Source organism: Hirundo rustica, chromosome 3 (assembly GCF_015227805.2).
Source record: "Hirundo rustica isolate bHirRus1 chromosome 3, bHirRus1.pri.v3, whole genome shotgun sequence".
Lineage (NCBI taxonomy): Eukaryota > Metazoa > Chordata > Aves > Passeriformes > Hirundinidae > Hirundo > Hirundo rustica.
The window spans coordinates 1,423,406-1,445,479 of NC_053452.1; the positions used below are offsets into that span (position 1 = coordinate 1,423,406).

At 47.3% G+C, this 22,074-nt stretch overlaps 1 protein-coding gene across 10 annotated transcripts in view; it reads left to right on the forward strand.

The window, feature by feature from the left end:
• Positions 1-6,451: 6,451 nt before the first annotated feature.
• SHLD1 (shieldin complex subunit 1) overlaps positions 6,452-22,074 on the forward strand; it is a 36,545-nt gene continuing 20,922 nt past the window's right edge. For 5 of the 10 annotated variants that reach the window (XM_058420024.1, XM_058420026.1, XM_058420027.1 and 2 more), the window contains exons 1-6: positions 6,454-6,672; positions 6,794-6,851; positions 7,262-7,379; positions 7,500-7,618; positions 8,543-8,579; positions 9,376-9,542. In XM_058420024.1, coding sequence (XP_058276007.1) covers positions 9,383-9,542 — 160 coding nt within the window. In that variant the 5' untranslated portion in view covers positions 6,454-6,672; positions 6,794-6,851; positions 7,262-7,379; ... (1 more) ...; positions 8,543-8,579; positions 9,376-9,382. Of the gene's footprint in view, positions 6,673-6,793; positions 6,852-7,261; positions 7,380-7,499; positions 7,619-8,542; positions 8,580-8,649; positions 9,198-9,375; positions 9,543-13,093; positions 13,194-22,074 lie in introns of those variants that run through there. The other 5 variants (XM_058420029.1, XM_058420028.1, XM_058420030.1 and 2 more) reach the window with 5 other exon arrangements.

The following is a 22,074-nucleotide window of genomic DNA, read 5'->3' on the forward strand; positions in this document are numbered from 1 at the left end:
CACACAGATTCATTGCACAACAGCATGTTGTGAGTGTTGGTGGCACTGGGTCGGGGCAGCTCACGTGGATACTCAAAATCCAGGCTGAGGGGAAGATCAGTTTGTGCATTAGAACTTCACCCTGCCAGGTTTAGCTTTGCCCTCCTCTTGATCTCCAGCCTGGGGGACAATTTCCATTGTGCTTCTATTCTGCTGACAGCGCAGAAAAGGAAAGCCCAAACCCACTCTCTCACTGCTGAGATAGCCCCAAGCAGCAAAGAGAAACTTTTCTTTTTGTTCTGGTATTACTGCCAGGCCTTCAAAGAAACCAGCAGGACTTTGTGAGCACTTCACAGCTCAGGAAAAAGCCCTGTCTTGCCCTGCCCTGCCCTGCTGTGCTCTGCCCTGCCCAGGTAGATTCCTGGAGAATAGCTAGAAGCCAAGCTCTCTCTGAGCATATCCTTGCCACTTTCCATGAGCAGCATGTCTGTGCAGAGAGCTGCAGCTCAGCAGTGTCTCTCCCAGAAATTATAGGAAAATGTGTAACTTCTCAAAAAAAAAAACCCCAAAAAAACCCCAACCCAAAAGCCCCAACGTACCCCAGTACAACACATGGGGCAGGTCATAAGACTGTCATCTCAAATCAAGAAACTCTGAATGGGATCAGAATGGAGCCTCCCTTTTAAGTTATAAAGATGCTCTCTTAGAACTGGTGGGTAAAATGAATACCAAAGCCATTGTCAAGTCTATGTCCTACGAATGGAAACTCAATTAAAGTAAAATTATGTGCTCACAACTGCAAAAACTACCCAGAAGTTCCCTGAAACAATTCAGCTGCTGAGGGAACAGATATCACTGTGTGGGAGCAGAGGGTGATTTCCTTGGGCACTCTACAATCTCTGCCCTCCAGTTTCACTCTTCATCATCACCCATCTACAAACACCACCCCTTTAGGTGACATACCTGACTCTACTTTGATCTGGCTTCTAGGAAAAACAGGGTCAACGTGGACGTGCTAATCTCAGGTTACTTTTGAACTTTTGATCCAATCTAGCAGGTTGATAGGTAATCAGCTCAGAGCCCGGTGTGCTTGTGGTAACAAAAGCCTGCCACTGGACAGGGGAGACACCCCAGCAGTGTAGACAGCCGAGGAAATGAGCTCAGCTCCTAAACACAGTAGAGAGAAGTGCATAATTACTGCAATTGACACTCCTTGTTCTACCTCCATGCTGTATCAAGCCCTGGAAGATCCAGGCAAGGAGCCAGGCTGTGACTGTTCTCCTGTGACTGTTTATTTCAAGTGAGGCTGGAAGCATCTTTTGGAAATTCCCCGAAGGCTCGACAGCATGAGAACATGACATATCCCTGGTGGGTATTTGTGCGTGTACAGATGGATGAAGGTCCAGCTGTAACAATTTCCATCCAGATCCCAGGAATACAAGGACTGGAAACTCAGACACATGCTCCCTGCCAGATTAAAGGAAATTAAAGGAATGGAAGGAGTCCTGTTGCTGGCTGGTGTGTGCAGTGACTGAGAAGCTCAAGAGACTGCTGATCACTCGCTCCAAGAGTGCAAGGAGATAAACAGCAGAGGATAAACCAATGGTTAAAGGGTGATTCTGCCCCAAAGGAAGACTAAAACTGAGCTCAGGAATTCCAAACGTCTCTGCTTTATACTCATTGCCATGGGCAGCAGCTGTCACAGCCAGGCAGAGCCGTTGGGATGAACAGAGCTCCTGGGCAGCAGGAATGCAAGGGTGTGGGTGTGGAGACTTAAACAGGAATGCAGTGCAAGAGGAGAAGTCTGGCAGAAGGAAACAGGATGCTGGTTAAGGGAGACCCGAGTTGTGCTTAGGTGAGAGCTAAATTACAGTGTGCTTTGTGCCTACTCCTGAGTCACATAATGCTTTTGTTTTATTTTTGTGGATTTTGATGCAGAAGAGAGGAAATAAGGCCCCACAGAGCACTACATCGGCATCCACAGTGCTAAAATCTTGTTCAGAACAAAAATAATAGTGTTAGGTCCTAAAAAGCTTTCATTCAAAGCGGGTTCAAGAAGCAGCAGATGCCAAGGAGGTAGTCCAGAAAAGAGGGGAGGTAATATCATTCAGAGCACTGGAAGGCATGCCTCTGCACCCATTCTAGCATCTCAAAGGAGAGAGGTGAGATTTGGTACAGCATTGTAAGAAAAAAAAAAAAATTCCTGCTCTTGCTTGTACTGAAATATCCTCAACATCCACATTGCCAAACCTTTGCCACAGTAAACTACTTTTTTGAAGAGAGAACCGATTTCTCCTGGAATCACAAAATTCTAAGACATGGTATTAACACCATGATTTCATGTTTAGTTTAGAAGTGACACCTTAAAAAGTCAGACACCAGGAAAAGCAAGTCACAGCCGAAACAAGAGATTCATAAAAAAGGAGGGAAAAAAAATAGAAGTCGATTTTACTGGCACGTGGTACACCAGAAAATAATGTGGTCTTTGAAACTTCCTGTACCTCAGGGTGTTGACTGCAGCAAGCAAAAGGCTTAAACCTCTTGTTACTGAAGGAGGAAGCAAAAAAAATTATTTGTCTTATGGCCAGGGAAGAGAAGGCCAAGAATGCTCTGGATTGCCTGGCTGACCCACTTTTGTAATGCAAGTGCTCGCTGCTCCTAAACTTCACCTATCTTGAAGAGAAGAACCAGAACAGAGCTGATGAGGAACTTGGGAGATGCCACTGGACTGTGGGTGAGAAAGACAGGTAGATTCTCTTCTAAGTTAGGGAGACAGGTAAAATAGCTTACATGTTAACCCTAGAGTTAACCAGGAACCTGAGTCAGCAACCAGTCCTCTGTCATAGCCCAGTCCAAACCCTGAAAGGCATTAGCCCCGCAGTTATCACTGCCTGGAGATAGCAAGGACCAGGAGGGGTATTTCAGTTTGAGTACAAGTGACCCTTTAGAGGGAGGTTTGCTGCTTTGAGTGATTGCCTTTGATGTGGCAGAACATGAAACGCACAAAGGTTTTTTTATGTGCCCGCCTGAAAACTTTGGCAAATTTGGAGGGTCTGTAATACTCTTGACCTGATCAGCTAACACAGATGGATAATTCAATGAGTTTTAGGGTAACCAACCTCTCTTTTTTCCCCACAAGCATGCTAACCCTGTTCTGGCCTTGGTAGGAGTCAGCTTTTAATGTGTTTTGCCTCTGCAGCTGAGCTGCACTTTCAAAGCTGTACTGTGGTGTGCACACGAAGGACAACAGGTGAAGGAATGATGATCATACTAAAAGTTACTTGAGAATGCCACGTTTCTGACATTTTATGGGATAGTGGAGTGGTGAAAAAGAGCTTTTCTTACAGCCTTCCTCTGCTTTTTGCCACTCGCAGCACTGTCAGCAAACCTCACTGGTTTGGAAGGAGTGGAGATGAGTTGCCAGTTGCTGTTTCTCATCTCGTGGGTTTGAAGAGCTGTTTCGCACTCACACTGGCCTGAAGCCTATAAACACTCATTCCTGGGGTAACCACAAGAGGATTTTCCAGAGCAAAGGCCACTAAAACTGTCTGCAGTGCTTGGGGAAAGCTTCAGAATGGAAATTAGGATGGAGCCTGACACTCCATCTGTTTTAGTAACAGTGTCTCCAGCTGAGAAGTAAAATGCATGCAATTAATAACTTTAAGTATTTTTATAATTTATCTAATAAATTTAAGTATTGAGTGTATGCAATTAATAAATTTAATTATTTTTTAAATTTTATTTTTTTTTCTTTTAGTTCTGATAACAAAGGACTAGTTCATGGTGAAGAGTGAACTCAAAACCACTGAAGTATAGACAGCAAACCTTGGTTTAATCATTTCTGTTAATCAACAGAACAATCTCCGTAAATTCAACGGTGTAAAAATCAACAACCTTGTTCACATCTCCTTAGCATCCCTTCAGCCCACTTCCTGGATTAGCTTCTATTCATTCAGCTGTTACTCCGCTTTGAGGTACTAAATTAACTTTGAGCTATTTTTGTGTAAGAAACAAGGAAGCAGGCAGGCTCCCCTGTGGTGTGACAACGGGAAAGGACTGAAAAGACATGAACGTGCAAGTTCTGCTGTTTGTGAAAACAGACTCTTTTTCTTCATGTCATGTATTAAATATTTAAGATGGTTAGCTGGCAGGTACACATTATCTTCAATGACATGGAACCTCACAGCTTGTACAATCTGGCCCTGAGACTGTCAGCACTGAAAACAGTCAAAATGTATTTCCTTTTCCCCAGCTGACTCTCAGTATTCTGATCTTTGTTAAATGTCAAGTGTGGGGTTTAATTCTGAGTTTCCTGGCTCTCAGGTACCTTCTGTTTCAACCAGCTTCAGAAATGACTGCTGGGATAGTTTTATCACGTGCTAACAATAAGATGCTGATAAAAGGGAGCGTAGTACACACTTAGAGACTTGCCCTAAATACTACAGGCAAACTTAATCTTTTTACTGACAAGGCAGTTCATAAGGAATAAAGATTACAATGTGTAGACTACAGTGGTGGGGGTGCCAGCTCTGCAGGACTTCCTCATCCTGGTGAGGGAAAGGAGGAAAATGAAGTTCAAAGATAGTATGACAAACAGAAAGTGCTAAGCTGTGTGTGTTTATTAATAAGTACTGCAGCTTCCTTGGCAGTTCTGTTTGCTGGAGCTCCTTGCTTTTTGCAGGAGCCAGCCGTGTTCCCCACTGACAGAGCTTTTCTAGTGGCAGAGACTTGGCAGGATCCAGTGGGGTGAAATCACAGAGATGGCTGTTTTCTGGATGCTGTAATATTGCCTGTGCTGCCACTGCTAAATAAAGCAGATCTGCTGATGTTTTGCATTCCACAGCTCAGCTCCAGCCCCAATCCCTGCAAGGAAATGAAATGCTGCCTTCCAGGTCACAGAAGGCCCCCAGAGAGTGATGGGTTGTTCTTGGAGACAGACGTGACTGGCAAGAGGTAGCCTAGTACTAGAACAGAGTTCAGGGTCAGTTACAGCTCAGGGTGTAGCTAGGTTTGCATCTCCACTTGTGCAGTGACCCCAAATGCCCAGGCCTGGCTCCAGAGATGCTGTAAGGGCGAGGCAGTGTCACTGCTGTGCCCGCAAACAGAGCCAAAGGCTCTGCCTGTGGAGACCTTTCCCAGCTCAAGCCAGCTCAACTGCGCGAAAAACAAAGCCCCAGCCACGGGACTTCAAATTGATTTTCCTCCTTTTAGTGACTTTGTCCTAAACACAGTAACTCTGAAGTGCAAAGGCTCTTGGAAAATACTCCCATCTTATCGAGAGTGGGGGGATCCCCACGACCCCAGTCCTGGTTTGGCTGGGTTGCAAGTGGCTAATAAACGAGATGGGTACAATGGATAGCTCCGAGATAGGATTTAATGCACAAACCGCAGGCAGCATCCAAAGACCAGGGGCGTGGTTAGCCTGGCATTTTACAGCCTTTTACCTGGGGATAAGTGTCCAAACTCGGTTACAGGGCGGGAGCTCGACCTTATAAATCTAAGGTCTTGAACCAACGGGGCTTTATTAGCATCTTCCCAATGTCCCACCTCCCAAGGTCTCAGGTTTATTCCCTCAGTGCAGGGAACTTGAGCTAAGCTTCGATCTGCCCCAGGTAACTCCCAGGCTTCCACAGCAGCTCCTTCCCAGTCTCTCTCCCAGCACGCGTGCCAAAGAGCCCAGCCAGCTCTCCCGCGGCAGCTCCTTTTGCCGGCAGCTTTCCTGCCGTCTGCCTGCCCGGACGGTGACGGGGCGGATCCTCGCCCTGTGCCCGGGATGTCTGGCTGTGCCGTGCACACGCTCTCAGGCGGCACTGCCGCGGTCTCTTTGCTCCAGAAGCATCCAGCGCGACACTGCCTGCAGCCCTGGTAAAACAGCCAGGATGTCTGTGCGTGTGGCGCCCTGTAAATGTCCTTGTCACCACGCCCGCTGTGGCTGTGGCCGATGGCGCCCGGTGCCGAAGCGACGCCCCCGGCCGAGCGTGCTTTGTGCCCCGCTGCTCAGCAAGGGCCCGCCCAGCTTCCACTCCTCCGCCTGTTGGAACTCCTCGGTGGGCGCACATCTGCTCCATGAGCTCCGCAGGCCCTCGGAGGAAGGCGGGCAGCTTGTGTCCCGCGGGGGAAGGAATCCCGTTGGTTTTCCCTCAGCCTGATGTTCGCAGCCCCACGCTCACCGCCTCGGGCACGCTGCACCTTTGCTGAGCGGCGGTGTCAAGCGACCCAGACAGCGCCCCTGCCTAACCTCGCCAAAACCTCTCCCCTCCGCCTCCAGGGAGATAAACCCCAGCTAAACGCGTTCGGACCGAAACCCAGCTGGAAACATTTCCAATTCCACCCGCCCCTTCGCCATCCGCGGCGCGGCGGGGGCGGGCCCGGGGCCTGCGCAGCCGCTCTGCGCGGCTCGGGGTGATATCATTGCCGGTGCCGCTCGGCTCCCTGTCGGTGCTGGCGTTCTTAGCCCAGCCCCGCCGTGCTCGGGGCTCTCCGCTCACACCTACCCCCAGCCGTGAGCCCTCTGCCCGCTTCCCCTCGCCCTTCGGCGGCCTCGGGGCGGGTGGGCCCTCGCTGGGCCCGGCAGCGGCTGTGCGGGCGCGGCGCGGCCCTGCAGCGCTTGTGACTTTCCCCCGTATTTCCGCTCCCTCCTCCGCCGAGCTCCGGCTGCTCTCGGGCTGCCGCAGCGATATTTCCCTTCAGGAGGTGATGAGGGGATTGGGCTCAGCACGGCCGGGCTTTGGCCCGCGCTGTGCCCTGTGTCGCTCTCCTTGCGCTTCACTGCCAAGGGAGTGGGTTTGAAATAACGCGTGAATGTTGCTTGCAGGGAAAGAAAGGAGGCCCGGAGGAAGAGAACCCCATCAACCTGCTGAGCAGGGCAGCTGGTAAGGCCAGTGCCTCACACCTTCCTGTGTCCATCATATTCTGCAACATTGCTGCCAGCCGAGCAAGCCCAGAAAAATGTCCAGTCTCTGCCTGAAAGTGTGTCTGTCCCGGTTGTTCACTGAAATAATCGAGATAATGGCAAAGGAAGGAGTATTTGGGGTTTGTGAGCCTGTGTTGTGCTCTACAGCATGGGCTTTGTGGCTTAGAACACATTTCCTGGTTGAGTTCTGGCAGAAGAGGCTGTTGACATCAAGACACCCACCTCTAGAGAAACCTGTTGGGGAAATACCTGCTCTCCACGGGAGGGAGGGAAGGTTGCCAGCTATTACTCGCTTCTCTGCTTGATGGGTTTTCAATAGAGAGCCCATCTGGCAGCTTCTTGTAAATGAAGTTGTGCCTTTACTTCTAGGATGTACCAGCCCCTTTCCTGGAGGTCTCCACTGCTGTCAGAAGGTTCAAGGGCATGACTTGATGTGCTCTGCTTCCTAGAAAAAGCTTTTCCTCTGTACCAGAGCCAGCAAACAGTGGTATGTATGTGATGACTGGCTGTTGACACTGGCTAGCATATGCACTTTGAAAGGTCACCCTGTCCGTCTGCCAGATCAGCTGGTGCAAAGCCTCCAGCTGACCTGTTTGTTTCATTCCAGCAGTCTGGCCTTGACAAACCACAAAGGAAGATTAAGGGAATCCTGAAGCAGCAACGGACTGTTTGCTCCTGGACTTTGTCCAAAGGCACTGGTTGCACATCAGTGCTCTCTCTTATCAGGTATGGCACAGAGGAATTAGTGAATCACTTGTCTGAAGGCATAGGGCTGCGCCTTTTCTCACAAACACCATCAGTTGTGGTCTCGCCATAAGTTTTGGGGATAGGACTAGAGGGAGCTAATCCAGAGGAAAACTATGTATTTTTAACTGCTTTGTTTTAGCTAAGCCTGATCAAAACGTGGTTGCACATATTGTTAGTCCTGTTGTGGCAAGACAAGGAAGGGGAGCAGCACAGGCAGAGACATCCAGGGCCACTGCAGCTCCCTTCAGTGACAGCCTAAAGCTGCTGTGGTACCACACTAGCAGCTCCTGTTGCTGTAATTTGTCATTTGCCCTTGGATGAGTAGAATTCGTTGGGCCTGTGGTGTGTGTTTTTGGGGTTTTCCCAGACCAATGAAGGGAATAAGCAGTTTAGTTCTCTAAAGTACTATTCTACTTAGAAGTTGCACACATCACGAACACAATATTTGAGGAGAGTTTTCCTCCTCTGAGTTCCTTGTGCACAGATGATGTATATCTTGGTGCATGAAGAGCAAGAGAGAAGTTTCCTTCTGTTGGGGGAAGGTGGTTGTGTACTTTGTTTTGTTTTTAACCTTCCACTGCCTTTTGCCTGGAAGCTTTCTGTGAGTGTACAGACCTTTTCCCTCCAAGGCAAGGCAGCTGCTCTTCTCGGCTATCACAGCCCTTGTCCCCCCTCTCTGCATCAGTGAGTTGGCCAGCATTTTGCAAAGGTCAGAGGTGTATCTTAGCTAAAAGTTTACACAGCACAGAAACACGTAAGGAATTATGTTATTTTTAAAAAAATCTGCCTGGGGCTATTTATTTTTTCAGTACTAATGCATTCTGGGGATTTCTTTGCCCACTATGGGCACATTTCTTATTTGTAATACCCTCCAGACAAGCATTTGTTGTCTTCATTTTATAGAAAAGAAGATAAATGTGAGCCATTGCCTGACCACCAGGTCTGGTTCCTCTGTCTCATCCCTCTTACCCCACCAAGCTTTTCCTCATTTCACTGCTCTTCTGCCCCAGATGCTGGTGTGACTGGAGCTCCTGGACTGGCACTCTCTAGTTCCATCCTCTCCAAAAGCGTGGCCCATTCACGGTAGCCCTTGATGTGGAGTCGGGTGGCACCAGCCCTGTCTTGCTCTCCACCCAGCTGCCTGTTCTTTCCCTCTGTGGTGGTGAGCTGGTGGAGGGAGCTTGATAAAAAGGTGTTGGGATGAGGGGATGCTTCAACCAAAGCTTTCCAGTTATAGAACACAGCTGCCCTGGTGTCTCCACGCCAGGGAGTCTTTGCCATCCCTGTGACATTGAGGCTACCAAGTTTTAAGGTGCTTTTTCTTTCTGCCGGCAAGCATGAGCCAGGAGGGATGGGTTTAAGCTGAGACTAGTAGCAGCGACAGTGGAAAGGGACCCTGTGGAATGTTTGCTTTTAAATGGCATGTACAGGATACCACCCTGCAGGGAATATGCTCCATGTCTTCCTAATTCTGGAAGCTGTACTTCTGGAAGCTTCTAGAAAAGCCAGATTTATTTTGGTCTCCTAGTTATCCTACTTAAGGCTGAGGGCTGTTATCTACGGGGCTTGCTGTTGTTCCTTCTTTGCATCTTTAGATTTGTTTTTATTGTCTTAATTAAAGCATGGTTATACTAGAGCAGCTGCTGTCATCTCATAAAGCAGTACGAAAGTGCCAGCTCATTCTGCTTAGATTTTCATGCTCTAAAAACCCATCTGAGTCTCGTTTGTATCTGCAGCGGGATCATGGAGGGAAAGGAGACGTCACCGAGTCTCACGTCAGAGAGCAGCATCTTGGACCTCCCCTCTGCTTGTGACCTAGCAGAGCACTTTCTGCCTCCACAGAGCTCTGAAAACAGCCAGGAGCTTTATCCTTCTGGGGATGCTTTTCCCTCTCCACCCACAGGTAACAGCTTCTGCTTCCCCACATGCTCTTTCTATAGCCAGTGCTTTGTCTGTGTAGGCAGTGTGTTGCTTGACTGAGTCACTGCAGTCTGGTACCGGTGCACCTGCCTGTCATAAAACACAATTTTACCAGAACTGTAGCTGGGCAGATCCAGTGGGATCTGTGGATCCATGGGACACAGGAAATGAGCTCAGAGGATGCTGTCAGCTGCTAATGTTCTGCAGTGCTCTTCATGTTTAAGGTGTTCTCAGAAGGACAGCTAATAGAGTAATCCTTCAGACATCAGGAGTAAACACTGCCTCAAATTGCCATGGTCAGGAGGAAGAGTTTTTAAACTTTTCCTTATTTTTTTTCATGTGCTCCTCACCAACTCAGGGTGTGGCCTCGTTACCCCATTGTTTTAATAATAATAACTGAGTCTTTGTGCTCATGACAATAGTGTGGTGAGGACTGCTTCACTTCAACTCTTGTGAGACAGCAGTTTCCTCACTTGGAAGAGGGCTGGCCTCTGCAGAAGTAGCATTTTAGGTCAGCCACTACTCCAGATTCTTAGAAGTAATGGTATAAATCATATACCTGAGAAGATAAAGAACAGCTGGCAAGAAATGTGAAATCAAAGTGTGCTGGTCCAGTGGCACTTCTTGCCATATATTCATGCTGGCTGGAATCAAGGTTCTAGTAATTACATTTAATAATTGAGGGGGAAGTAAGTTCTGGTCAACAAATAATGTGTGGAGAGAATTTGTCAGGGTACCTGAATGGGTGAAAGGTCCCTGACAACATTTCTGGTTGCTTTAGAATCTTAAGTAGTGTCAAAGTACTCTTCTTTATCTAAAGTGGTTTTCTGTGGCCTGCTTCCAAGAAATTAGCCTGAAATTCAACAGGTGAGTTTCTTTCAGTGGTGATTTCACTATTTTCCTGCTAAACAGGTGAGCAGTGGGTTCTGCCAGCTGATCTCACTCAGCTGATGCTGACTGATTGCCTGTGCAGTTTCCTTCAGCTCCAGGTGTGGGACATCCAGAAGTGTAATGGAATCTGCCAGCAGTAGAGACCAAGCCCTGCTTTGGTTTTCCACACAGACCAGGAAGTCATGTGTCTTGTGTGCATAATGGTGGGAATCTTCTGCTGTTAACCTCTGCTTTTAACCACAACACGCATCACGTTCCACGATCCACATTGCACTAGAGCAATAGCAGGTCTGGTTTGAGGTTTTGCTTTATTTTTGTGCGTAAGAGTAGTGACCAGCACTTCAAGGAATGTCCTGAGCCAGCCTTTTCCACCGTCATGGGAGAGGAGGATGGAGAAGCTCCTCTGATAGTGAGACAGGCTGGGAGGCATTTGTTGGCTCAGGTTTCCCAAGCCCTGTGCCACAGGTATGGAGCAATCCTGGGAGCTGTGAGGCAGTTTTGGGATGTGTGGCTCAGGGCAACTGGCCTTGATTGCTGTGTTGGATGGGACACAGGGAATAACTGCACAAGCACTTGGCAGTCCCAGGAATGTCTTTGGCTTAGTGGGCTCACACATGAGGAAATGACAGCACTGGGGAAGGGTTTGTGGTGCCTGTGGGGAGCAGGCAGCTGAAGCTCAGCACCAAGGTATGCTGAGAGGCCACATCCTGCCTCCTGGCTGTCCCCAGCACCTCCTGGTGCCAGAGTGGAGTCCAGGTGTGCTGAGGTGGGAAGATGAGCCCTCCCCTTCATTGCCTGTGGTACAGACTGCTCACAGCTGAAACCACAGAGCAGTAATTGTGGGATGCTCCCTGTGCTCCTGGAGTGAAATAACCCAAGTGGCACAGGATAACCGATTCATGCTCTGAACATCCTGGTTCTTCTCTCCTCATAACAGCATCAAACCAATATACACACCCGCTTAAACTCTCTCTTTTGATGCAACTTCAGCGTTCCAACCCGTTGAGTTTGGTCACTGTGGCAGAAGAGACAGGAAGATGGTTTTAGGAACAGTCTGCCCGTGTCAGATATTCTTGGAGAAGCAAGTTCTGCCAAAGGAAGCTCCTTTGAGGAGACATTGAGAACTGCTGTGGCACCGTGGGAGTGGTTGCAGCCCCACAGTATGACCCAGCAGATCGGATCCTGGGGCTTGGGCAGGATGGATGAGCATCTTCCTTAGTGAGTCAAAAGCACTTCCAAAAGGCCAAGAGATCTCTGGGAATGTGGCAGCTTCCTTAGGAATGCAACTGGCTGACAGGACACTGTGTTTTCTGCCATCTGCAGCATGAGCTGGGCTGAGGCTGACTGAAGTCCCACACCTCAGGACGTGGAAATGGTCATGGGGTAGTCCTGCTGCCTGAGGCACCAGCAACAGGTTTTATTAGTCTGGAGAGGCTCCATCACTTTTAATAGCAGAGCAGTCATTAGCCATGAATACAGGGCCTTCTGAAAGCAGGCATCCCCAGGCAAGAAAACTAGTCCTGTTGGATTATTACTAAATCTCTTAAATTGTTTATAAATTAGTGTTTTTATGATTTGTGTGGAAATGAGGGTTCTGCTCTTGCAACAGGCATTCATACCTTTAGCTTATTGCCACAGCGAGTGCCAGTGTCTAAGTGGTGATAGACTGAGAAAATTAAATGGGATCAGTAAACACTTCAGTATGCTTCACCTTTTTTTATCCCATTCTGGAAGATAATTTTAAAAAATTAATTGTTTATAATCTTTTATTCTGCGTAACTCAGTTGCTCAATGCACCAGGAAGACCTTACCACTTCCTCTGGATTAAGAAAAGTTGGCAGCAAGAGTTCTTACTTGGCAGGCAGCATTCAAGTGTATGTGTGGCAAAGCCTTAAATTATTTGGATTAATATTTCATAGGAAGCTAATAAAGGGTGTTTCCAAAGAAATAAATCACCAGCAGCGTGACTTTTCATGTAGGGCACCGAACCAGAGAGTACCAGGGACAGTGGAAAAATACTATTTACCTGGAAAAGTTGCAACCTAAGAAAGCATTAGAGAATAAAAAACAGATGTGCTCTACAAACTGGTAGAGCACAGGGCTCTGTGGTCAGGCAGAACTGGATTTACCAGTGCAGCCCTGGAGAAATTCTGCTGAATTTGGAAGCAGCAGTTGAGAGTTCAGCTGTGGAATCATGCTTGGGAAAACTGCCTGTCTGAAGCACGGGCAAAGCTCAGTCCCATCTCCTTTCACAGTACTTCCAAGCCTTGTGCTCTTGGGCAGATGGGTCTCCCTGTTTGTCCTGTAGCCTCTGCCTTCGTGGCTTTTTCTCTGTCATGAAAAGCTGTGTTCTTAGGAAAATGGATGGGTGGACAGGGTCACCCAGGGGAAGAAGATGGTGTGTCACAGGAACAAAGGAAATAAAAGAAGGATGGCATTAGGAGAGAGAGGATGACAGAGTTTCCTGTGGGCTTGAAGAGACCTGCAAGTATCTAAGAGCTGGCTGTCTTTTTTAAAAAAAAACCAAAATCAATTAAAGCCAGCTTGGGAGGATAGAGGTGTCCAACCTTTAGTTGCCTCCCCAAAAGTGCTGCTTTTGTTCTTGCAGTTTGTTTCAGGTTTGGGCCCAGACTCGTGGGAAGATAGCGATGGTGCTGAAACCAACCTTGTCCCTGATACATTGCAGCTGTGTTAATTACCAAAGAGGGGGAGCAGCCTTGCCCTCAGCTGTGTGTGATGAAGGGTGAGTGAGCTGGGAGGGAGTCAGTTGGAGCTTGCTGACCGTGCTGGGAGGAGGGAGGGATGGACAGGGTTAGGTGGTTGTGCCAGGGACAGGAACTGCAGAAGGAAGAGAGAAGAATGAGAGGAAGAGCCAGAGCTGCGTGGAGCAGCCCGGAAAAGGTATGAGAGACTTCTAGATAACAAGGTCTGATGCTTGAAGCCTTCTTTGGTGTCACTTGTCCCTCCTCTGTCACAGGCTTACCTTTAGTTATTTTCCATGGGCTTCCCTGACATCCCTAATGCAGCAAGAGTCCCAGGCTGCTCCTGGCTCTGCTTCTTATTCCTGGTTGTTCCTTAGTGTTGGTACACAGTGAGAAGTCAGCTCAGGGAACTGGCCCAGCGTTCTGGGCAGCTGTGTGAATATTTGTGTGCATGAAGTGGGGACAGCTCCTCTTCCTGGCAGCAGCACAGGTACAGCCAGCATCCAGCGCCCTGCAACGTGTCGCGGCTTTCACGTGGGCTTACAGCCTTTCCAGGATGGTGCTTTCTGAAAAATGAGGGGTTGGGCTGTTAATCTCTTCTCCCTTGTGGGTAGCCAGGCTGTAGGTTCTCTCTGATCAGCTGTGGGGCATTGTAGGCTTTCTTCCAAACCAGTCCCTTTGGAGCAAGCCGTGGGGGAAATGGGACAGATCACTTCTCTGGCTGTAGGCACGTCAGTGAGCCTGGGCCGTGGCACTGCCACTGAACTTGCCACTCAAATCAAGGGGACACCTGCTCACAAGGTTATCCCACGTTAAAAGGCGTGCTTTTTGGACTGCTCCCATTGCTTTCTGGGCTTTCAGGCAACCAAGCGCCTATGTTAAAACAGAGCAGAGATTTTCAACCTGTTAACACAGCTGTCAGTTTTACAGGCAATTGGGATTCCTCTGGGGAAAAAAAAATGCTGCCTATTCCCACTGAACAGGAATTCACATGCCCAGTTTTGTGGTGGGTTGCAGTGTCTTTTATTAGCTGCTGAGGAGTGGTGCTGACGTAGGTGCACGTGTTCTGACTCGTCCTTAAATGCTCTCTCCTCTCTACCACGTCCTCTGGCCTGTCAAGTGTTACTTAATCTGTTTTGCAGTAGTAGTTGTGTTTACTGACGAGGTCTGGCGTGGCTTGTGCTTTTCCTGTCCAGGAGTTGTTCACAAGTGTTGATGCAGAGGCTGAAAATGAAAGGAGTGTGTTTTGTCACGTCAGCAGCAACTTTTCAGGGCTGGCTCTTGGTGGGTGCCGGGAGGTTCTGCTCAGCCTAAAACTCAGCGCTCATTACTTGGTGTGGAAATTACAGCTTGGCTGTCTGAGCTGCCCTGCTGCCAAAAGTTGCCAAAACGTGTGTGATATTTTAAATCACTTTCAGACTGAGCTGAAGCTGAGCTGGAAAGGGCTCATAAGTGCACTCTAGGTTAGATACAGAAACTCCTGATAACATCCTTTGCCTGAAAGATCACACTGAGAATGTTTTACTTTTTGGTTTGCTCTGAAGGTGAAGGGAAGGGTGCTGTTCAAAGGTGCTGACTGCAGAAAGCTAACATGCAAACCCACTTTAGTTTGAGCAGTGGTCCCAAACAACAGAACTAATTATTATTCACCGTAGAATAACAGAATTTTTTTTATTATTTTTTTTTAAACCAGCCTGTTGGGTTGAAATTGGTTAAGCACAGTGCTTGCCTTGGCCTTGATGAAGAACATAGTACCTGTTTTGGGAATTGGTGGATTTTTACCGGTTTTGGTTTGTTTCCTGCTGCCCTCTAGTGCTCAATGTTACCCATTTCTGATGGGTTTTTTAAGTGGTTGTTTTTAATCGAGTGTGACCAAAATGCTCGTTTTTTTCTTAGACTCGAGCCTTATCAAGAGGGAAAAGAAAGGCAGAACGTTTCAAGGCTGTTAATTTTGTATCGATGCTGTGGGGGCAGTGGGTTTGAAGTGGTGCAGCTCCACTGAAGTTCTGGGCAGGCCCTTCAGTGGGTGACTCCGTGGCTCTTTGGCATCATGAGCCCTCCAGGTATCTCTTTGTGCTCCAGTTGTGTTGAGTACTGGATGAAAAGGTGAGGTGGAATTTTTACTTGCTGACATAAAAGAAATTCAGGGAAACTGCACTAAAAAGTAAGCACTGGGCACCTCTGGGTCGCTGTAGGTCTTAGATCATGTGTGAATTAATTTTTCAGGGATGTGATATATAAAGCATCCAGCCAAAAGTAAATCCTAGAACAGAAAAAGGCAATGCTTCATTCCTCACAGTCTGTGGAAGAAAACTGGTCCTTTTTGAGAATTAGAGCACTGTGCATACATCAGCAGGGGAAAAAAACTGAGACATGTGCCTTGCCTTTTAGACTTTAATGCTTCAGAACACCTCTGTGTTCTGTGAAACTGAACAGTTTGTGTTAAACCATTATAATTAGAAATCAACTGCTGGGGAAGTGCTTCTCTAACAGAGACAGGGAGTTGTACTACTGCACTGAAGTTGTCAGGTTGGATTCTGTATTTCCCTGCGTGAAGGGGAGCTTGGGAGTTTGTCTCTTGGGAAGGAGAATTTGTTTTGCTTCTTATTACCCTGCTCTTATTTGCATTGGTAATCAATTAATTTAATTTCCCCAAGCTGAATCTCCCGTGCTGGTATTCGGTGAGTGATCTCTCCCTGTCCTTATTTGAACTCAAGAACCTTTTGCTGTGTTTCTTCACCCCTGTCGGGCTGTGGAGGGGAGGGTGGCTTTGGGGACATCCGTGGTCACACCATCAGTGCCAGACATTCCTGTCAGGTGTGTAGAGCTCCGTCTGCCCTCTGCTGGGACTGGGAGCTGTTAGCATCGCCTCGTTCTGCCGCTGCGGTGTCGGGGTCCCAGTGGGCCATTTCTTCCTTACCTTTATCTGAAGTGTCATTCCAGCCTGGACTTTGGGTTGTCTCGTCACAGCTGTCAGTGTTTGTCCTGAGACGTTAATTTTGAGGAACTAAGGATTTTTTTAGGAAAGTTAAGATAATAAGTTGCTGAATTAGCTGAAGTAGATAGGTAATCTTTGTTTGCAGTTAACAGAAGCCGGATCTTAGATAAGCTACCCCGGATCTTGTAACTCATTTCTTGTCAGGTTTATGTTTATGTAGTTGTCCTTGTAATGAAAAACAAAATGTGGTAAATAGGACATAAGATAGCTGCAGATTTCCTGCTTAAAGGACCCATTGAACACAAGAAACTGTAAGTTCTACCAAGGAATCATTTGTCACGAATGCATTGAAAAGGTAGAAAGGTCAGGACGAGGAAGACTCATCTTACTTCCTCATTTTGGGTGACCCCTCCCCAGAATAGACCCCCGACTCATTTTAAGAAACAAACTACGTGTGCTTAATAGCCTTTTTGTCAATTAGCATATGAAGCGAGGAATGGGAGGTGACAGGGGTATGAACATGTATTTGTATTTTGGATATTCAACACTTCTGTAAATAAAAGACTTTGTAATTACCTGTGAATTTCGCAGTGCGAATTAGGGAAATATCCCGCGTGCTGCCCGGCCGTAATAAACATACACTTTCTAACTTTAAACTGTTAGAGAGTTTTTGTCCGTCACAGTTGGGTATCGATACTAGATCAATACCCATATTTCTTTAATAAATCAGTCCATTGCTGTGCCCTGATCCAATTCAGGCTGCAGTAATGTCATTATGGCAGTTGTTCCCAAGGTAGCTGTGAGGCGGCTTTGTACGTGTTTGTGCAAATGTTGTTTTATCTTACCCGTGAACGTTGGTCATTTCAATGAGAAGGAATGAAAGCCTGTAAATAAATGTCAAGAAGTCATCTAATGGGCAAGAATGGACAAGAGCTTGTTAAATTCTTTATGGATCATTTTTCATCCTCTGAAGTGCTGATGTGGACTCCTTTGAGATGGAAAATGATAATTAGGAACAGAAGCTGTTCAAATATAGGTTTTAAAGGGGAGTAATAAACAAATTCAGCCATCATTTGCAACCACTATGATGCCATTGCATATTATGGGAACAAAGAACAATTTCTAAGCTGATAAAAGAAGAGCTCAGGAGTTCTTCCTGGCCAAGACACAGACTGATACCAGGCTGGGGTTGGGGGTATTTTGGGAAGCCAGATGCCACTGTGTCTGTAAAGCTGCAAAATACAGTACAGATGTGGCTGAAAACTGCTCCTTGCTTGGGTTCCTCCTTAGTGGGTGCTTCCCTAGGCTTCCCCATTCTGTAACTATTGCTTTATCACATACATAGTGCAGACCAGAGATTCTTATTTCCCTGGGATGGTTATTTTAGTGCAAAGCTGTAGTGGGAATTCTTCAAGTTCCATTCTTTTCTGGAAGAGATAAATGCCTTGTTTATCATCTCCCCCAGGGACTGCTTTTACCACCTGCTTCTTGCTCAGGTGCTGGCCTTGAGCCATTTCCTTCTCACAGTCAGATCTGGAAGCCCAAGCTGATCTCATAGAGATCCGCACCTGCTTCACTGCCCAGCTCAGCTCCCTTTAGCATTAACGTGGCTCTGGGCAAAAGTGCTGAAGTGCCAGTAGAAAGGAAGTGGCTTGAATGAAAGTGCAGGATTGAGCAAAGGGAAAGAGGAAGCTAAGCTATCAGGTTGAGGGAGAGATCAGAGATCCTGTGCAGGAGGGGGTTATGTTGTTTAATCACTCAGTTTTGATGAACTCTGTCTTCATATAGAAGCTCAGGAGCTGTGGGAGCAATCCCTGATATAACAGTGGGGCTGGAAGGGTATGGGAAGATGGATAGCAGTGACATCTCCATTGATGCAGAGAATATTCTTCATGTGAGCTCTTTACCCACCACCTTGGGTTACCAGGTTAACTTCAATACATTTCCTCCTTTCCAGGTAAGTGATGGCTTTATATGCTGAATTCCATGATAACCTTCCATAGATGCTTCTTACCCTTGAGTAAAGTGTTTCACCAAGCAGTGTCCTCTGCTTTCCTGCTGTAGTGATGAATTTGTGTGCACTTGTGAGGATAATATGAACCAGATTTCAATGTGCGTGTGAGCAGTCAGTGCTCAGTGTTTGAAACGCTGAGAGGCAAAGGAGTTCACTTTACTGCTGTGGAGAAAAAGGTTTGGTTTCCTTAAAAACAAAACCTTTAGGATGTGTTTTTAGCTTTAAAACCGTGCAAGAAGTTGCATTACGAGATTAACAGGCTTGAGAGTTAGACGAGAGACAAAGACCACGGAGGAGAATGGGAGCACAAAGGAGTTGGACTGTGGCTCCTGCAGACTCTCCAATAGAGTGTCCAGGTTAGATTTGTCCCATTTCTTTCTGCTTTTAGAAAGAGAAGCGTCTTTTGTAGGAAACAATTTCAATAAAACTCCCAATTTTCCTGAACAGCTGGAGAAGAGAAGCTACAAGGCAAATCTTGAGGCCTGTAAGGCAGGGTAGTCATTTTTCTAACAAAGTGCTCCAATAATGCAGCAGTGGCAATTGTGAAACATTCTCATGTGTGCATGAATTGTTTTGTTTACTTTGGAGGGTAAGAAATGCTGTACAGCTGAAACACCTCCACAAAATGCTTTCTTTTTTTTCCTGAGGAGAAAATGAATCCTTAGTAACTGAATCCCATGAATCCTTAGTAGTTGAAATAACTCTGGAAAGCTGCAGAGGGCTGTGGCTGGTCCTGTTGCCTGTGTTCATGGCATCTTTCTATCAATGTTAAATTTTGTGTGGGGCTCCCAAGATGCTGGCTCCTTTCCTGTATAACAGAGTTGCCCTTTGCAGCTGGGAGTTACGGTTTTGTTGTAGTGCAGGTGATGCAAGAATGGCCCAAGATCCTTGGGTGTCTGTGCTGAGCAGCCAGCAAGTGGCAAAGCACGGGATGCCTGTGACAGCATCGTTATGTAAAACCAGCACTGCCCTCCCTGCAGTCTGCAGAACCTGCCTGGGTGTCTCAGCTCTGTCACTGAGGTGTGGGTGGTGAAGATCTGGGAAAGTGCCTTCGAAATGGCAGTTTAAAAAGTGAGGGGTTATTTAATCAGGCTAAGGTAGAAGAGAAGAGCAGACTGGCTCAGAATTCCTGTTGAGGGCAGCCTGTGCCAGCCCTCCGGGATATTTCTTTGGTGCACGGTGCTGTGGGGTCACCCACGTTAGCATTGGCCTGAAATACAGCTGAAGTCGAGGCAGAGAGCCCAGGTAAATCATGGCACAGAGCTTCCAGTAAACTGAGCTTCACACATTTGTTCAGGTGCTCTGGGACATCTCACCTCCAGTCCAGTTGTGAGTGGTGTTTCTGGTTCAGAGGGCGATTGGATGCTCTGCTTATACGCAACACATAAAAAAGAAATGTCACTCCTCAAGTCTCTATAAAACCTCTTTTTTTCTTAACTCTATCAGTAAGACTTCTACCTTTTTTTTTTTTTTCCCCTTGTCTGATTCTAAATGTAGGTGTTTTATCTTATAATTTATCAGAATCAACTGTCCTGACACACTGAACACCTTGGGGGACCCTGATTTTGGGCACCAGTGATCAAACATGCATAGCCTGACTTTTATTTTCACTGGGAAGCTTTCCTTGCATTTAGCTCTCAGTCATTCAAATGTTTTTTTCAGATGTAGCTTGTGACTGTGTGGTAGGACAATCATCTGGAGTTTATTGGACCCAAAAGGCCCAGCACTTGTTGAAATGCAGCAACAGAAAACAAGATACATCTGCCCTGAGTGCTGTGGTCCCTTATTGCCTCTGAATTTACTCCCTGAATCTGAAGCTTCTTCAGAAGCTGCTGCGAACTGGCAACAGAAGAACACATTTCAGGGAATTCCCTGTGCCTGGTGGCAGGGAGGAGAACAAAAAAGTTATACTGGTGCTGTTTGTCTGAGAAGCTGCGCTCCCAGGATGCTGCTTAGCGTGGAGGCCAGCCTTGCTGCTGTGAGAGGATGCAGATTGTTCCTACCCAATTTTGCTCCCTCAGGAGGGAGCTGAGCAGGAGGCAGTGGGCAGGCTGCTCTCGTTCCATGTGCCTGAGGAGAGCTCGGGGTGGGAGCAGTGCCTGGGGTGCTGCAGGGGCTGCTCCACAGCTGGGATGAGGACGAGCACTCAGCAGTGCTGCCTCCGTTACCCTCCTCTGGCTGCAGGGCCTTTCTCTCTGCAGTGCCTTGCATTAATGCCAGGGTTGTGGGGGGCTTTGGGGAGTTTTCCCTGGCTTTGTGTGCAGTCACTTGGTCCCTGCCTTTACACTGGCGTGCTGCTCTCGATGTGTCCTGGCTTCTCCTCTTTAACATCTGGCTTGTAGTGCCCCACATGGATTGAGCCCGGTGAAGTGCTCCTGAAGCCTCCCAGCTCAGACTCTTATCCTGCTCACCTGTGGGGCATCTGGCACTGAATTTCAATGAGCTCTGTCTTAATTCAGGCCCCATTTTTCTTGTCTCTTTCTCTGGTTTACTTCACTGAGCTCACTGGTGTGCAACTGATGAGGCTGCAGCATAAAAAACAGTGAGTCACAGCCCCTTAGCAGCAGACTGCAAGTATAAAATACAGCACACATCATCATCAGCCACAATGGGGTTTTTTTGAAACAAAACAACACAGGCCAGTGATTCAGCATCAGTGTGGGTTGCAGTACAAGGTTTGTCCTGGAGCCCTCCTGCATCTGATTCCTTCCTTTGTTTTACGGGTTTGACACCCCCCCACCCCGCTGCCCTCCCTTCTTTGTGCTGTAGATTCCGCAGGAGCTGGGCCTCCTGTGCGCATCCCTGTGCCTGTGAAATCTCCTCCCGGACAGATGGAACGCTCTGGGGATGAGCGGTGCTGCTGCCTTTCCAGCAGGGGCTTCTCTGTGAAGGGTGGCAGGCAGCTGGTTAGTTATTGCTGCAGTGTGCACTGCCAAGCAAATGCCAATGTTTTGAGCTGCTTGCTGTTCTTTTCAGCCTGCTGAGGGGTTTCTGGCTGTGCTCTGTGTTCGCTCTGGGCAGAGGTGGAAGCAAGCCAGGGCTTGAGTTTTGCAAGTTCTCTGTGTCCTGTGAATGTAGAACTATCTCAGAGAGGTTATCTCACTCCAGAAGTTACTTGGGTTTGTGAGAAAGGTAAAGCCTTTGCATTCTTACCTCGCATAAGTGCCTCCAGACTGTTTTATACAGCTCTAAGTAATGAAATTATGCATGTTAGTACGAAAGGAGGACCCAGCTTTGTTACAGGCTGCAGTGCCTGACAGGAAAAAAATTGGGGTTTTGTGTGTATTTTTATTGGTGTTGCTGCTGGTTTTTGTTTTTTTTTTCCCAGTTAGTTTGTTTCTTGGGCTTTTTTTTTTTGTTTGTTTCTTAATATGAAAATAGGAGACAAAAAGGACCTGAAAGACTAAGCATGGGAAAACAGAAAAGGATATTATATTGATTTCTAGATGAATGGAGGCTTTGGTACTCTCATAGTGGTGCATTTTTATATATGTGTATTTCTGTCTCAAAGAATGATGCAAACCTTTTCTTTTTTCTATTTTTAAAATTAAATTTAAGCCGGTGATGATCTCAAGAGGAGTCTGAATGCTGGTTCTGCGTCTGTTAGATGCAAAGGAAAGGCAGCAGAATCAAAATCAGTCACTTCTTACAGAGCAGGTAATTAGATTATAAAACTCAGTGCAACAGGAAATCGTTGAGGCAAGGAGCTCAGCAGTGAGAGGAAGGGGACTGTGCAGTGATTTGGCAATAAGAGCAAGCTCAGTCAGTAGTTCTGGCTGATCCAAATGTTGCTCAGATATTGAGTGCATCTGATGGTGTTTCAAGGCCGTGGGGGAGCAGCTGGGCAGCAGGGAGTACTGTGGAGATGATGGATGTGGACATCCTGGCCCTGCTAGGCCAGAAACCATGGGAACGTAAAACAGGGATGTAAGGGAGGAAGCAAAAAGGAATTAGGGAAGGGGGAAGTCAC